General features: G+C 39.4%; 1 protein-coding gene across 4 annotated transcripts in view; it reads left to right on the top strand.

Annotated features, from left to right (window-relative positions):
• Positions 1–18,714, top strand: part of XIAP (X-linked inhibitor of apoptosis) — a 52,561-nt gene that overhangs the window by 19,449 nt on the left and 14,398 nt on the right. For 3 of the 4 annotated variants that reach the window (XM_079765080.1, XM_079765082.1, XM_079765079.1), the window contains exons 2-5: positions 9,225–10,133; positions 11,662–11,761; positions 12,944–13,022; positions 13,932–13,974. In XM_079765080.1, the coding sequence (XP_079621206.1) occupies positions 9,257–10,133; positions 11,662–11,761; positions 12,944–13,022; positions 13,932–13,974 (1,099 nt within the window). In that variant the 5' untranslated portion in view covers positions 9,225–9,256. The remainder of the gene's footprint in view (positions 1–9,224; positions 10,134–11,661; positions 11,762–12,943; positions 13,023–13,931; positions 13,975–18,714) is intronic. The other variant, XM_079765081.1, reaches the window with a different exon arrangement.

Here is an 18,714-nt window from a genome sequence, read left to right as displayed (position 1 = left end):
AAAGTTTTAATGGGTATTTGTAATTAATTTTCAGTCATCAGAGATAGTTTCCTAGTTAGCCACCTTAAATAAATTTGTATTAATCTTCAGAGTCAAAATTACTTTCTTCAGTATCTGGTATGCATATGAAACTGCTTGCTTATTTTTTTCTAAGATGCTATGATAACTGAATCTCCTGGTATTATTGAATAAAATGTGTGTTTTTTAATTGCTTAAGCCAGACATACAGCCAACATCATACTCAATGGGAAAAAACTAAAACCATTTCCCCTAAGAACAGGAACAAGACAGGGATGACCACTGTCACAAGTCCTGTTTGACGTAGTACTGGAATTGCTAGCCATAGCGATCAGACAAGAAGAAATAAAAGGCATCCGAATTGGAAAAGAAGAAGTAAAACTGTCATTATTCGCAGATGACATAATATTGTACATAGACAACCCTAAAGACCATAAAATTGCTTGAGCCAGTAATAATTGAGTACCAAATAGCTTTTGTTTTTTAAATCTTCACCTGAAGATATGTTTTTTATTGATTTTAGAGAGAGAGAAAGGGAGAGGGAGAGAAACATTGATGTGAGGGAAAAACATAGATTGGTTGCCTCCTGGACTTACTCCAACGGGGGGTGGGGGTGGGGGGGAAATGAAACCTGGGTATGTGCCCTGACCAGGAATTGAACCCGTGACCCTTTGGTGCACATGATGATGCTCCAACCAACTGAGTCACACTGGCCAGAGCAACATTAGAATTTTCTTCAAATAAGAGATTATTTGTGTGGGTTTTTTTTGTTTTTTACCACTTAGAGAAGTTAATCCTTCAAAACCATCATTTGATTCTGCATTGATTTAATAACATACAACTGTTATAAAGGCATCCACACTACCCCTACCATAAAATTAATAACTTTGCAGGGAATTATCCATAAATCATAAGGAGTTAATGTGCTTTATAATATTCTTAATTTCTATATACACACATAGTGCTCACGCACATTTTACAATGATAAATATCAAAGAAATCAGGCCAGAAATGAATGTCAGCAGCTTTACTCTTACTTGTTCTAGGTAGATGTGTGGGAAATAGCCTAATGAAAATAATATATATAAACTCTTAATTGTCAGTGGTCAATACATCTTTTTCCTAAAGTCTAGATGGTGTTCCTAGAATAATCCCACTGAAGAAAATCCAAAATCTTTGTATAAAAAAGGGCACATTTGTCTTGTGTGTAAAAATCTCTTAATCTAGGTTCATTTTGTATGTAAACAATTCACATTACTTGAATAATTAGAAGAGTTCAAAAGCACACCAACATATATATATATAGAAACATGCACCCAAAACAAAAGAAATGTTTTCCAATGAGATTGGGAATGAGGATAAGAATTAAAGGAGAGTCTCCTATATTACCAGGGTCAATGGAATTAACTGCATTTTGAAATCATAAATTATACACATTTGGAATGTGTTTATAAATATGTAAGCTACAGAATTTCCTAATTCAGGAACATAGCTTCAGTGCTTCATAATATGAAGAAACTTTAGGAAGCCAGTTGAGCCCAGCCGATGTGGCTCAGTGGTTGACCTCAACCTATGAACCAAGAGGTCACAGTTTGCGCTCGATACCCAGTAGGGGGCTTGCAGGAAGCAACTGATCAATGATTCTCGTCAATGATGTCTCTCTCCCTTTCCGTTTCTCTCTGAAATCAATAAAAATATATATATATTTTTAAAGCCATTTAGTTTGATTTCTTAGAAGTTAAAAAATGCATTTCAGAAAATGATTTGTAACAATTAGCAACAGAAGAACAACATTAAGAAATAAAATTCTGGAAACACAAGAACTCAGAGTACCAAAAGAGAGAATCAGATTTCACAGAATTTAAAGAATGTAGTTAAAGGAAAACTTAACTAGAATCTTTGCAACAGGTTAAATATTTAACCACTTTAAACAGAAATGATTTGGTAATCTTACATAGTTCTGAAAATGTACTGTAACATCTAGTTTTTCATATCAAAAGCACATAACTTCATTAGCAAAGATCTCTTTGTTTTAGATTTAAGATGACCTCTGCTCCATCAAAGTGTATACTAACAATTAGCAAACTATTAATTCATATACCATAAAATTAATTTGAAAGTGTACAGTTCAGTGGTTTTTAGTATATTCACAGAGTTATGCAACCATCACTACAATCTAATTTAGAATATTTTCATTACTTTAAAAAGAAACTCAATAACCATTTGCGGTTGCTCCCCATTTCCCCTCTTCCCCCAGCCTTAGGCAACCACTAATCTACTTTCTGTTTCTATTTATTTTTATAACATTTTAACTTGCAACATTATTGTTCTCATGCCTATTCCAGGTCATTGGATCAGAGGTTTAAAAGCTCTTAAACCAGCCAAATGTACATGTCCTGTGACATCCTCACTCAGAAAACATTCAAAGGATGGTTTCCTGATGTAATTATTGTTCCATATTCTAAGGGTTTTTGATCTGCAACATGTGTTTCAAATTCTCTTCTGTTTGTGCCACTTGTTAGGGGTACTAAACTCACTTAATTAGAAGGAATAAAACTGTTCCGTCCAGACTCATAACTGAGTTTGTTCTGTTTGTGTTAACAATTCCAAGGCCTTCGGTATAAAGAACAGCTTTAGGAATCTTCTGTGGCACACCATTATCTTCAATAATAATGTCATCTTCATCACTGTCTTCATCCTTTGGCTCAGTGTTTGGTTCAATCTGCTGTGTATAGCCTAGAAGATTATTTTCAGTAGGTTGGGTGGAGCTGCCAGAAATCTTACTGTTCCTGACATTATTCTCCTGGTTTATCTTGCTGCTATGATGAGGTTGTAGCTGTTTGCAATCATCATGTCTATTACTTGATCAAAACTCTTCCTGTAACTTCTATATCATTAATTTCTGAAACTTCATCATTAATAGCCAATAGACTTGTGCCATGAACCAGACCCCCTGGAACAAGCAAGGATATAAAGAGATCCCTGGGACCTTCTCTAAGCCATGTGGTATCTCCCTTAGGCTGAAACCATCCCAGCTGTAGGGTCCTAGGGAGTGTTCAGTGTGGTGTTTAAAGGTGAACTTACCCTACAATGTGTTTCTGGGTGAATATCCACATCTGTAATTAAAGATAGGTGTGAAGTCTTGGGGCATACCAGTGACTGACTGGGTGTTGCTTTTTTCTGTGGTTGACAGGACACAGTGAATTGGTTTAAAACATTTTACTTCTTCATTAGAGTGTTTGTACCAAAGGTACTGTTATCTGTTTCTTCCTTCTTTTGTATTAAAATCGTAAGCAGTGGGTTGGCTGTATTTATCAGCATTATTTATAGGTAATAAGTTTCCCTGGAGGTCTGCATAGCCTAAAAAATGTCAACATTAAGTATCTTATGAACATGTTGTAGTAATCCATAAAAATCCTCAAAATGCCTAAATTTTGCTCCTACTAGCAAAAACAGATGAAATTCAGTGCCATACCTGCTTTTTCCCACCAGGATGCCCCTGCAGCGACGGTCATGCTGAGTGTGGGGCTATCCCTCATGAGCGCTAGGTGGATGCAGCCTAGGAGCCTACAACTCACCAAATGCACCTGCACTGGTGACTTGGGTTTCAATGCTGAGCTCCTCTGAGCTTCATAGGGCTCATTGGTGGCAGGTGGAAACATAACTCCCTTCTGCCCTCCCTCCCTCTGCTTTGGTGGCTGCAGGGCTCCTGTGGAGGAGGATGAAGCAACTAGGCCATCCACCTCCTTGCTCATCCACCTCCCACACAGCTGGGCTTCTGGCCCAGGCCAGAGGTACCATCCTGAGAAACATTAAGTGAAAATATTATTAAAGTCACTTTGGAGAAAAAGATCACCTTTAATCCTGCCACCTTAACACATTCTACCCATTTATTAAAAACTAGAGGCCCGGTGCATGAAATTTGTGCACTCAGGGGGGTCTCTCAGCCTGGCCTGCACCCTCTCACAATCCAGGAGCCCTCGAGGGATGTCCAATTGACAGCTTCATGGGGAGTGGGCCTAAGTTGACAGTCGGACATCCTTAGCACTGCCACAGAGGCAGGAGAGTCTCCCACCACCACCACTGCACTCGCCAGCTGTGAGCCCGGCTTCTGGCTGAGCAGCGCTTCCCCTATGGGAGCGCACTGACCACCGGGAGCAGCTCCTGTGTTGAGCAACCAGTCTTTTCTGCTGTTCAGTCGATTTGCATATTAGCCTTTTATTATCTTACCTTATAATAGACAAATATGCAAATTGACCGCACCTTCGCTATGCCCAAGCCACGCCCACCAGCCACGCCCACCAGGAAACCGTAGCAGGGACGCTGGGTGCGGCCGAGCCCAAGGCCGGGAAAGCTGCCCGAGGCTTTCCCGGCCTTGGGCACCAGCGGGGAGCCTGCACCGATCGCAGGAAACCACTGGGGGTCGGCTCCTGCGATCCCTAGCAGGGACGCTGGGTGCCGCCGAGCCCAAGCCCAGGAAAGCCTCGGGCGGAGGCTTTCCCGGCCTTGGGCACCAGCGGGGAGCCTGCATGGATTGCAGGAAACCACCGGGGGTCGGCTCCTACGATCCTTAGCAGGGACGCTGGGGTGCAGCAGAGCCCAAGGCTGCCGCCCGGGGCCAAGCCCCGACCCTGAAAGAAGGCAGAAGGCGGTGGCCACAGCCAAGGCCTGGGTCCCCGGTGCCGGCAGAAAACTGGTGCAGGCAGCCAGGTGAATGAAGGTCTATTGCACGAATCTTCGTGCAAACGGGCTACTAGTATAGGATATTCTTTTTGTACTTAATCCTATTCATGAGTACTTTTTCATGTTATTTAAAATTTTCACAAGCAACATTTTTAATGACTGCATATCTTCTTTATCTAATCATGCCTGTACAGTTATTTAGTTTGCTTCCACCTTTCACTATTATAAATAAAGCCATGACAAACATCTTCATGTATAATATCTTTCTCACATTTCAGGTCATTTCTTAAAGTAGATTCCTAGATATAGATTCTGATAAGCATTATAACCATTGCCAAATTCCTTTCCCAAAAGGTTCTACTTGCTTACATTTTTTTCAGCATGAGTGAGCACGCCCATTTTCACCACACCCTTGACAGCTTGACGGCATAATTGTTACTATCAGTCTGATGTACCTCCTATTTTATATTCCTCTCCCCCATTAAAATCACTTCTATTTTGTATATTTAATAATAAAAACCCAGGGAATAGAAACTTTTGTATTATATGCAGATACCAAGTAGGTGGGTCTTTTGTGTGCATTTTTCTCTCTCCTCCAACAGTCCATATTCCCACATTATCACTAAATTAGCAGTCAGCCTCTTCTCGGCACCTGCCAATGGCTATCTTTACCTAGTTGACTAGGCTATATATACATATACTGTGTGTGTATCTATATTTTAAACACATCTCACATCTTGAAGTCTTCCATACCCCCCATATAAACATGTACCTGTACTTGCTGATTCTTTTTTGCCAGTGTTTGCTTCCATAGTGCCATTTTCCCAAGCACCGTTCCCCTAAAGATTTTTTTTTCTGTGCCTTCTTACCTTTCTGCTTACCCAGTACAAAGACCGAATATGCTTTTACAAAGAAGACTTAATTTATCTCAACATACTTTTTTTAACTAGCAGTGAATCTTTTTTAAAATATGTTTTTATTGATTTTGTTTTTAGAGAGAGAGGAAAGGAAAGGGAGAGAAACATCAATGCATCAACATCAATCAACATGCCTCCTTCGGGGAATCTAGCCTGAAACCCAGGCACGTGCCCAGACCAGGAATCAAACCAGCAGACCTCTTGGTGCATGGTTCAACACTCAACCACTGAGCCACACTGGCTGGGCTTAGCATACTTCAATGCATTCAGACCTTTTTATTCTCAAAAAACATTTTATCACCCTTCTCCAATACCCATACCTATTTTATTCTGTATTTACAGTTCCTGTGCTCTGTGTATACTTACTTTCTAAATATCCTCTTCCACACCTTCATTTCACTTAAATGTTTTTGTTTTGTTTTTTAAATTCTCCCTTTCTTTTGGAATCTTCCTCCAAAGCCAAGGTTTCTGTCTTTTGTCAGTCATCGTTCTCCCTTTCACTTTTAACTTCTTTGGTAATTTCATTTTCTCACCCTTCTCCAGAAGCTCTCACTCTGATACTATATATGTAGTGTGGAGTGCTTCTGAATAAATATCTGCTTTTTTTAAAAATATTTTTATTGATTTCAGAGAGGAAGGGAGAGGGAGAGTTAGATAGAAACATCAGTGATGAGAGAGAATCATTAATCGGCTGCCTCCTGCATGCCCCCCACTGGGGATTGAGCCTGCAACCCGTATGTGCCCTTGACCAGAATCAAACCTGGGACCCTTGGGTCAGCGGGCCAATGTTCTATCCACTAAGCCAAACTGGCCAGGGCAAAAAATATCTGCTTTTTAAAACAGTGAAATATAAACTATTAGCATAGAAATAACCCCTGGGACGTTGAGGTCTCCACTTGAAAGCTTCAAATAGAAATTCTCCTGCTAATAATATTGAATGGTGGAGTTCTATATAATATCTGAAATAAGGTGGCTGCTTAAACCACACAAAATATACACTATTGTGAAATGACAATGAATCATTGATTTTACACTTCTATTTTGATTGACCTGAGAAATAAAACATCTCAGAGAAGGTAATTTTTATATGGATTATATTGAGCATTAATTCTTCAGGGTAATTAGGACTTAGAAATGTTTAATACTCTCTCATAGTCAATGTTGAAGTACCTTCCAATGATGTAAGGAACTCATATTCCACAAGGCATTCCAACCCATTTTGTACTGCTATTGATTATTGTAACGGCTCATCCTTGTATTGGGTTAAAATCTATAGTAGTTATGTTTCTTTTTTTTAATATTTTTATTGATTTCAGAGAGGAAAGTAGAGGGAGAGAAAGATAGAAACATCAATGATGAGAGAGAATCATTGATTGGCTGCCTCCTGCACGCGCCCTACTGGGGATCAAGCCCACAACCCGGGCTTGTGCCCTTGACCAGAATTGAACCTGGGACCCTTCAGTTCACAGGCCGATACTCTATCCACAGAGCCAAACCCGCTAGGGCTAGTTGTGTTTCTTGATTTTAATTCTGCCCTCACGCTTCACAGAATTTGGATCCCTTTTCTATGTGACAGCATCTTAGATATCTAAAGGCAGTTATTCTATCCTCCATATCCCTCTCCTCACAATTTTTTTTCCCTTTGAGATAAACACACTCAGCTCTTCCAACTATTTCTCATAGGACATCATTTTCATCATCCTGATTGCTCTTTAGGGACAAAAGTGTAATGTCCCTTCTAAAATTTGTTCAGAATTTAAAATAATATTCAAAGTATAGCTGAATTGGCTCTGGATGTTGCACATCTGGACATTAATGCAGCCTGAAGTCACTTTAAGTTTTTTTATCAGCCATGTAATGTTGGCTCATAATGAATTTGTAATTAACTAAAATCCCAAGATTTTATTCTGCTTTGCCTTAACGTGACTTCTTTCCAAATCAAGTTTCCATCTTCCTTTAGTTGTACAGCATATTTTTCAAGTCAGATTGTAAAACTTTACACATATCCTTGTTAATTTATCTCATTAGCCTATCAGCCTGCCTTGGTTTCTTTGAATCTTGATTTTTGACATCCAGTTTATGCTGATTGAACAAAGGACCTTGAAACTAGTATCAGAATATTTTCAGATATCTGAGAAACAATCAAAAGTCATGGAGATTCTGCCAAAACCGGTTTGGCTCAATGGATAGAGCGTCGGCCTGCGGACTCAGGGGTCCCAGGTTCGATTCCGGTCAAGGGCATGTGCCTTGGTTGCGGGTACATCCCCAGTAGGGGGTGTGCAAGAGGCAGCTGATCGATGTTTCTCTCTCATCGATGTTTCTGGCTCTCTATCCCTCTCTCTTCCTCTCTGTAAAAAATCAATAAAATATATTTAAAAAAAAAAGTCATGGAGATTCTTCCAAAAATTGTATGCAGTTATAACTCAGCTTTTGAGGTATATATGAATTAATACCATTGTAAACTGACATGGTCAAGAAGGACTGATGTCCATTGCCAGCCCACAAGACAGAAGCCTTGTTGAACATTAAGAGGGATAATGTTCCAAGTCATACTGTACCGACATAATGTCAAAAGAGCTGGTTATTCTTCCTAAGAAATCAATTAATGCACTTATGAAGTAGAGACAGAGTCATTGTGACTGTTCTTTTATTTTGCATTTGACAAGCATATACAGAGTACAGTGTTAGGAACTGTGTGAAATTCTGGAGAATCAGGTTTGCCTGAGGCAACTCGGATTTCAGCCTATTGTCCCAGGGTAATTATTAGTAGCATCAGTTTTCACTTTCAAAAAGTGTCTTGGTTTTGAGGATAAGTAACTGACCATCCTTCTCATAATCCATCTAGTTCCTCTTGGGTTTGTTTTTTTTTAACCTGGGTTAAAGATTATACAGTTATGATTTGGCAGATGTAATGAGGCTGCAATGGTACTTATATTTGAACTTCCTTGACCATGGGAAGTTGATAGCAAAAGGAATTACACATACTGTACTTAGTATTCCTCCTGAGCCACCCTCTAGAGGGCAGTAGTATATACATCTAAAATGATCCAATTTCAATGAAAAATGCCCTCTGTTTATGCATGAAAATCAGAAACTTTTGATGTTCTTAAAGAACCCATTGGAATCATTATTGTGAATATTTTCTCTTTTGTTAAGCAAAAAAAATATTAAAATTAAATCATTAGCATTCTGAACATTCTTTTTTAAAAAATTGTAGAAACTGAACTTTGATGCCTCGAATATATAATAATCCATTATAACAATTATGCATAGACTTTAAGAATCTGCATATTTTATGCTTTCATGTTTTCCCTAATTAATGATTTCACATGGTTAATTTTAATATATTCTGCATCACAGTTTCTATATTTGTGTGAAAATAAGCACTTAAAAATGAATAGTTCTGTTCTACTTGCTTAAGTATTACTTTCCTCTAAAAGAAAACAAAAATGCTAGATTTTACTTTATGACTTGAAACATGTGGTAATGTAGAACTCTAGTATTTAGAATTAGAATGGTTTTTAGAGATTGTGTAACTTTATAAGTGGGTAATTTGTTAGTTCCTAATATCAAAAGTGATTTCCTAATGTAATGTTCTCTTTTTAGAAAAGGTGGACAAGTCCTATTTTCAAGAGAAGATGACTTTTAACTGTTTTGGAGGATCTAAAACTTGTGTACCTGCAGCCATCGATAAGGATGAAGAATTTGTAGAAGAGTTTAATAGATTAAAAACTTTTGCTAATTTTCCAAGTAGTAGTCCTGTTTCAGCATCAACGCTAGCACGAGCTGGTTTTCTATATACTGGTGAAGGAGACACCGTGCAGTGCTTTAGTTGTCACGCAGCAGTAGATAGATGGCAGTATGGAGACTCAGCAGTTGGAAGACACAGGAAAGTATCCCCAAATTGCAGATTTATCAATGGCTTTTATTTTGAAAATAATGCCGCGAAACCTACCAATTCTGGTATCCAGAATGGTCAGTACAAAGCTGAAAACTACCTGGGAGACAGAAATCATTTTGCTTTAGACAGGTCATCTGAGACTCATGCAGACTATCTTTTGAGAACTGGACAGGTTGTAGATATGTCTGACACCGTATACCCGAGGAACCCTGCCATGTGTAGTGAAGAAGCTCGATTAAAGTCATTTCAGAACTGGCCAGACTATGCCCACTTAACCCCAAGAGAGTTAGCTAGTGCTGGGCTCTACTATACAGGTGTTGATGATCAAGTGCAGTGCTTTTGTTGTGGTGGAAAACTGAAAAATTGGGAACCTTGTGATCGTGCATGGTCAGAACACAGGCGACACTTTCCCAATTGCTTCTTTGTTTTGGGACAGAATGTTAATATTCGAAATGAATCTGATGTCCTGGGTTCTGATAGGAATTTCCCAAATTCAACAAATTCTCCAAGAAACCCAGCCATGGCAGATTATGAAGCACGGATCATTACTTTTGGGACGTGGATGTACTCTGTTAACAAGGAGCAGCTTGCAAGAGCTGGATTTTATGCTTTAGGTAAACTTTACTATAAAACCAGGCTAATAAATAACTTTCCAACTATCCCAGGGCTCCTAAAAAGTAAATAGATTCCTTTAGCCCCTTGAACTGGTAAATATTTAGGTATGGTCTGGCATGATTATAACATTATTCTGTTAACCCTTATGTTGAATATGTAATGTAACCACTGAATTTATGTGAAAGACTACTGTATTATGAGTCATGTTTATCTTCATGTAATTGTTTTTTGGAGAAGGATGACATGCAAAAGATTATAGGTATCCCTGATAAAACAATGGGTCTGATAGTAATACTAACTATAATTTATTGAATGCGTACTCTATGCATTTTCTCTGCACCTCTCAAGAAGAGTTAATATTAGAGAGTTTAGTTTTGTTGTTAGTAAAATTGATATTAAAATTGGTATCTGCCTTTTGTACAGAGATTATATTTGAAAGCTGCCCTGTATGATGCTTTATTGCTTCAAATGAGTGCATTTCAAATTGACTACCTTAGACATGTCAGGAAGAGCCATTAGTGTGATGGCTTCAAGGGATTTTCAGAAAAATTTACACCATTATATATCTGATCCATTTACTTTAGGATTGAATAGTGCCAAAATACCAAGTATTTCAATATTTTATATAGTCTCACATAGCAATCTTGAAGGTTATTGTCATGTAGCTACAATCTTGAAGGTTATTGTCATGTAGCTACAACCTTATCTTTTAACTTCATTATGCATTAAACTTTACTATTAAAGTTTCACAGTTTGAAAAGGTATAGTATTTATGGCCTCAAATGTCATGTTTAAAAAAGAATGTAGTAGCCCTGGCTGGTGTTGCTCAATGATTAGAGCATCAGCCTACGCACCAGTGGGTAAAGGTTTTGATTCCTTGTCAAAGGGCATGTACCTGGGTTGCAGGTCTGATATCCCTGGCCCCATGTGGGAGGCAACCAATCAATGTGTCTCTTTCACATCAATGTTTCTGTCCTCTCTCTCCCCCCTCCCTCCCTTTCTCCCCCTCTCTCCCACTCTGAAAATCAATGGAAAAAATGTCTTCACTCCTCGAGTGAGGATTTAAAAAAAAAAGAATAACAATTTTAATTTTCCATATAAAAATTGGGCTATTTTACTTTTGTATTCTGTAAAATACCTCAAGTTGAATTAGTGAATTTAATGTGTATTTCCTCTCATGGTCATATCTATTACTTAGATGTGAATTTGAATGTCTTCTTTTAAGCTGTGAGGTTTTTATGTAAATTTAGAAATGCTTAATTTCATGGTGTTAAAACGGGGTTTTTTATTCATTTTAGAGAGACGGGAGAGAGAGAGAGAGAAATATCAATGTGTTGTTCCACTTATTTATGTATTCATTGGTTGATATCTGTATGTGCCCTGACCAGGGATCAAACCCGCAACCTTTGTGTATCGGGATGATGCTCTAACCAACTGAGCTACCCCGGCCAGGGCCTAAAAAGGGTATTTTTGTGTAAGCTTCTGATTGTACAAAATACATGTATTTTTACTTGTGTGTTTTCTTAGGTGAAGGTGATAAAGTAAAGTGCTTTCAATGTGGAGGAGGGCTAACTAATTGGAAGCCCAATGAAGACCCTTGGGAAGAACATGCTAAGTGGTATCCAGGGTAAGGTTTTTCAATATTTATTCAGTAAAAGCCAAATTGGACAGTATGCAGTGGGAAGACTTGAATAACTTTTCACCTCGACTATTTTTGCCTTCCCATGGCTTGAAATTTACACCTGGTTTCTAAAAAATGGGGTCACCTACTTTATAGGAGAAAAACACAGCCTTCTCTGGTGATGAAAACATTATTGCTTGTATATTATATTTATGACATTCAGATGATTCCATTTCTAAACACATAAAGTATGCATAGGAGGAGTGTATACTTTAGCTGTTGGAAGTAGGCTCTTTTACAATGGGCACAAGGGAACCCATTGCCAAGGAGATTCCTAAAGAACCCATCACACCCTTTAGCAAACATTATTGTTTCTCACTGATTCTAAGACACAAAATTGTGTACATTTTCCAATAATTGAAATCAGGATACATCTGGTGGTGGGCCATAAGTTAATTAGCAACAATGGTACATAAAGCAATCATGCTTTGTACAGTCAATGGCATCTTAGAGTGATGATGACATACTCTAAATGTCTCTTTGCCATTTTGCCTCTTTATTTTTTTTAATTAATTTATTTTTCCCCATTTTCGCCTCTTTAAAATAAAGTAACACATACAGAAGTAGTATGCATTTTTTATCTACAAAATAGTACAACTTGAGAGTAATCATTTGAAAAGAAATCTTAACCTTAAACAGCTTTAATAGGAAATGTTGAAAGCCTAAAGAATTCTTTTTGAATGCACAATTGGTAAATCCTCTAAATAACATTTGTTAAGATTAACTATTTAAAACTTAGAAAAAATGTTAAAGTGATAATTTAATAATTTGCTTAAAAGTTGTAAGTTTTCAAGTTGATTTTAAAAAAAAATTTTTTTAATTGATTTCAAAGAGGAAGGGGGAGGGAGAGAAAGAGATAGAAATGTCAGTGATGAGAGAGAATCATTGATCAGCTGCCACCTGCATGCCCCACACTGGGGATTGAGCCTATAACCCTGGCATGTGTCCTGACTGTGACCTCCTGGTTCATTGGTTGATGCTCAGCCACTGAGCCATGCCAGCAGGGCAAGTAACATTTTGTTTTGTGGCTCCTTAGAAATACTGAAAAGCAAGTTAATGGAATTAAGATGGTGGATATTATACACTTTACTAATTTTTCAGCTACTAAAGTTTAACCTTCTTGTTTAGGTGTAAATATCTGTTAGAAGAGAAGGGACAAGAATATATAAACAATATTCATTTAACTCATTCACTTGAGGAGTCTGTGGTAAGTCAAATATTGTAGAATATATATTTTCAGGTATTATATAATTTGTTTTGCAATGATTTCTTGGTGTAAAATTCACAGTGTCATATTTTAAATTCATAATGTATGGTGAACTTTAAAGGGGAGATCTTGAAAAGTGTTATTGTTTTTGTTAAATATTTTTGTTGATTTCAGAGTCGAAGGGAGAGGGAGAGAGAAATAGAAGCATCAGTGATCAGAGAGAATCATTGATTGGCTGCCTCCTGCACACCTGAGGACTGAGCCTGAAACCCAGGCATGTGTCCTGACCGGGAATCATGTGACTTCTTGGTTCATAGGTCGACATTCAACTACTGAGCCACACTGGCCAGGTTGTTTGTTATTCTTAATCTGAAGCAAATTTGTGAAAGGGGGATTAGGATGAACTGATTTAATATCACTATAGGCAAAAATGGTCTTGAGGAACTAAAATACTTGCATCTCTCAATCTTTTGAAATTTGTTTTGTACAGTGTGTTTTGTACTCATAGTTTTAAACTTTCCACAGACAATAATTAAAATCTCAAAAAGATATCTAAATTGATATTGTCACCTAGGGTGGCCAAGGCATCAATTAGTACCATGTGAAAAGAGGCCTGGAGTAGAATTGAAGACCAGAGTTGCCATTATTGTTCTGCCATGAGCTATATTGCCTCAATCAAGTTGTTTAATCTTCCTGAGTGCCAGCTTCTTGTCTGTAAAGTGAATGGCGTGGGTTAGATGATCTTTTAACTTCCTTCTAGCTTCATCAGGCTATGCCTCTTGTGAATATTCATATGTTGAATTGGAATAAGGCCAATTTTTAAGTTCATGATTAATGTAACTTTTCAAATTGAGGTTATTGCCTTCTACCAAGAAGAATTTTAACTTATAATTCATATTTCTATTTTAGGGAAGAACTTCTGCAAAAACACCATCACTAACTAAAAGAATTGGTAAATATGCTTATTATAATAAATATACTTTTAATTTCATTGCCAACTTTATAGGGTAGAAAGGTAAACATAATCTTTCAGGTTCACCAAGGTGTGTTTGAGATGAGATTGCTATAAACTTAAGAAGTAACAACGTACCTATAAATATCAGTAGGATATTTATATATTCAGAACATTCTTGTGGAGGTTAGACAGTTACCTTTCCAAGTTTGGAAGGAGCAGCTAACTATAGGTTGTCCATCACCACTTCTGTTACAATCACAAAAGGAAGGGTTAGATATATTTTTGTCCCTGGGACTTTTTTAGTTAGCCAGGATCATGAATCCAGTGCTTTACTAATGTGCCATCACCATAATTAACCCTAACCTACCTGTCTATTCCATGCTATCTTTGTGCTTTGCCCATCTTCTTCGCAGAGGAGTATGGTTAAGCTTATTTGTTTCCTATTACCTCACAGAGAGGTAGAAGTTTTTATCACAAAGATTATATATTTATCATAGACATCTTTAAAACCATAAATGTAATATGTTAAGCAAGGAAGATGTTGTTATCCCCATAGTTCAGATGAGGAGAAAGAGTCAGAAAGGTTAAGTGACCTGTCCACAGTTACATTACAAATCATTAGTGGAACTAGGGGTGTAAGCAAGGTATTCTGAATTCTACATCACACTACAGATCTCATTCTCAACTGAGTCATCATGTTTCAAATATAGTAGAAAGTTTAATTTAGAATATGTCTGGTGATTCCCCACTCCCTATACTCATAGCATCGCCTGTTTAGTATCTTAAGGATTTCAAGGCAAGAGAATATTTATATTTATAAATATGCTTGAGAAAGAGATCCACTTTAATGTGGATTTTGTAATGGGAATAAATAATACAGTTTAAGAAATCATTCATTCCAGCCTATATTTTTTATATTATCCAGAAACAAACATTCTGTAACATTTCTTGATAATCATCCTTACAATGCATACTATTCTTGTTATGATTAACTAGAGGCTCAGTGACTGCAGGACTGAGTTCTGCCACATGGGCCCAGCACTGACTGCTACAGAGGCTGCGATCAGACCCTGCTTTTCTCTCCCAGCCTCTGTCCAGGCCTGATCGCAGCTCCCTCAGCAGTCAGTGCTGAGTTGCCTTGGCTGAGGCGCCCTGCAGTCAGTGCTGGGTCGCCACGGCAACCCAGGGCTGACTACAGGACTGATTTCCAGTTGGTTGAGCCTCCGGTCATTGTGGATGTGATGGACCCAGGGTTTTTATATATTAGGATGAGATTGGTGTTTTGGTTTCAGATTGTTTTTAAATTGAGATATAATTTATTTTAAAATATTCACCATTTTAAAGTATGTATTTTGGTGGCTTTTAGTGTATTTACAAGGTTGTGCAACCATCATTACTATTTAATTACAGAACATCACAATAACCCCAACAATAAACCCCATACCCATTAGCAATCACTTCCCCTTGCTGCCCCCCACACCCCAGCCCCAAACAACCACTAATCTACTTCTGTCTCTATAAATTTGCCTATTCTGGACATTTCATATTAAATGGAATTATAATGGCCTCAAGATTCACTCATGTTGTATTCATATATGTGTGTTTATTATGGTGGAAAACTGATTTTGTATGGACAATACATCTTATTTATTCATTTGTCACTTGGTAGACATAGCTGATACTGCTATGAACATTTATGTACAAGTTTTTTTGTGGACATGTTTTTAATTCTCTTGGGTATATATTTAGGGATAGAGTTGCTGGGTCATATGGTAACTCTTATGTTTAACATTTTCGGTAAACTGCCAGTGTTCAAAGTGGCTGCACCATTTCACATTCCCACCACCAGTGTATGAGGGTTCCAGTTTGTTTCTCCACATCCTTGTTAACACTTGTTATTCTTTGTCTTTTTATTACAACCATCCTAGTAGGTGTGAAGTGTATCATCATGGGTTTTTTAGGGGGGAACTTTTAAAAATGTTTTTATTGATTTTAGAGAGAGGAAGGGATTGGGAGAGAGAGAGAAAATAGACTGGCTGCCTATTGCACACCCCTACAGGGGGTCGAGCCCGCAACTAGGGCATGTTCCCTGACCAGGAATCAACCAATGATCTCTTGGTGCATGGGTAAACACTCAACCACTGAACCACACTGGCCAGGCCCTTATCAAGGTTTTGATTTGTATTTTCCTGTTTGCTAATGATGTTGGGCAATTTTCATGTGCTAATTGGCCATTTGTATGTCTTTGGAAAAAATGTCTGTTCATCTCCTTTGACAGTTTTTAGTTGGGTTATTCGTGTTCTTATTATTTAACTAGTGGCCCGGTGCATGAAATTCGTGCACGGGAGAGGGGGGGGTCCCTCAGCCTGGCCTGCACCCTCTCCAATCTGGGACCCCTCAGGGGATGTCTGACTGCCGGTTTAGGCCCGAATCCACAGGGGTCAGACATCCCTCTCACAATCCGGGACCGCTGGCTCCTAACCGCTCACCTGCCTGCCTTCCTGATTGCCCCTAACTACTCTGCCTGCCGACCTGCTCACGCCAACTGCCCCCCCACTGGCCTTTTTGCCCCAAACTGCCCCCCGTTGCTGGCCTGCTCGCCTCCAATTGGTCCCCCCTGCCGGCCTGCTCGCCCCCAACTGCCCCCCCCGCCCCCGCCAGCCTGATCACCCTCAACTGCCCTTCCCTCCTGGCCTGATCACCCCAACCACCTCTGCCTCGGTGCCGCCACCATGGCTTTGTCCGGAAGGTCTCCAGTCTAATTAGCATATTGCCCTTTTATTAGTATAGATAGGATATGACATACCGCCATAAGTATAACATATCTACCAGTATTACTCTATGAGAATACGTACTTCATGCGATAGGAAGGCATTTAATACATTACATTGTATATGTTGTAAGTAGTAGGAAATACTGTATTCATAGCAATAGTATACACCCTGTGACTTCCCTTCCTGATTTGGGAATGGTTCCCCAGTTCTTTGAACGTTTCCTGTCCCCTGATGTATTTGGAAAGAAAATAGCTCTGAATTTGGAAAAATTAAATTACAATCATGACTCTAATTCAACTGGCTCTTGTACTTCCAGCCAGATAACAGGAAAAACATCCCAGGGCCAGCGCCTCCTATGGCTGAGCTCCGGAGTGAGGGCCCGGGGCCTAGCGCTGGGCGGGTGACAGCGACTGGAGGCACCTCCGGTCCGTCCTGCTGTCAACCCGGAAACCGGGGCCCTCTGCTTCAAGCCCCTCCTGAGCACCGGTGCCTCCTAACAAGGTCCCGGGGCACAGGCGTCCCATTTTCATTAAAATGTTCAACCCACGCCCGCTACATCGGTGTCTGCAGGCAGTCTGGGGGCAAAAAGTGATCCTGGGGACACACAGTGATCCTGGGAGCGCTCGCTGCCCCCGCCAGAGCTCAGCCACAATGGTCCAGAGTGAGACAGCTCCACCAGGCCCCGTGGCTGCGACTTTGACCCACTTCCTTAAACAGGGACCTGGCACTAGGCAGGTGGCAGCGGTGCTTCCTCCCCAGCCCGTGCTGGAAAGGGTCCCTGTGGTTTCAGAACCGAACTCTGCGGGCCTCCCCAGGCGGCAGCGGCCCTGAGACTGCAGGCTCTCCCTCGATCCCGCCAAGGCTTGCTTCTCACCCTTGCTTCTCACACTTACTGAAAACCTTCTCAGTCCACTTGCCATAGTAATCTCCGGCAGGGCTGAGGGGACTGGGCACCACCATCTTTGTGGCGGTGCGATGGTCAATTTGCATATTCCATCTTTATTGAATAGGATTGTAAGAGTTCTTTTTTTAAAATAAATCTTTATTGGTCAGATTATTACAGTTGTTCCTCTTTTTCCTCCTATAGCTCCCCTCCACCCGGTTCCCACCCCACCATCTGCCCTTATCCCCCCCCGCACTGTCCTCATCCATAGGTGTACGATTTTTGTCCAGTCTCTTCCCGCACTCCCCACACCTCTTTCCCCCCGAGGATTGTCAGTCCACTCCCTTTCTATGCCCTGATTCTATTATATTCACCAGATTATTCTGTTCATCACATTTTTTATTCACTTGATTTTTACATTCACTTGTTGATAGATATGAATTTGTTGTTCATAGTTTTTATCTTTACCTTTTTCTTCCTCTTCTTAAAGAACACCTTTCAGCATTTCTTTTTTGTTTCTTTGTTTGTTTTTTTGTTTGTTTTTAAATAATTTTTTATTGATTTTTACAGAGAGGGAGAGGGATAGAGAGTTAGAAACATCGATGAGAGAGAAACATCGATCAGCTGCCTCCTGGACACCCCCTACTGGGGATGTGCCTGCAACCAGCGTACATGCCCTTGACCGGAATCAAACCCGGGACCTTTCAGTCCGCAGGCCAATGCCCTATCCACTGAGCCAAACCGGTTAGGGCACCTTTCAGCATTTCATATAATACTGGTTTGGCGGTGATGAACTCCTTTAGCTTTTTCTTATCTGTGAAGTTCTTTATCTGACCTTCAATTCTGAATGATAGCTTTGCTGGGTAGAGTAATCTTGGTTGTAGGTTCTTTCTATTTATTACTTTGAATGTTTCTTGCCACTCCCTTCTGGCCTGCATAGTTTCTGTTGAGAAATCAGCTGACAATCGTATGGGTACTCCCTTGTAGGTAATTAACTGTTTTTCTCTTGCTGCTTTTAATATTCTCTCTTTGTCTTTTGCTCTTGGCATTTTAATTATGATGTGTCTTGGTGTGGTCCTC

This window comes from Cnephaeus nilssonii (assembly GCF_951640355.1).
Source record: "Cnephaeus nilssonii genome assembly, chromosome: X".
NCBI classification, from domain to species: domain Eukaryota; kingdom Metazoa; phylum Chordata; class Mammalia; order Chiroptera; family Vespertilionidae; genus Cnephaeus; species Cnephaeus nilssonii.
The sequence above is the reverse complement of the archived record's forward strand: the minus strand, read 5'-3'. Positions and strand labels throughout refer to the sequence as shown.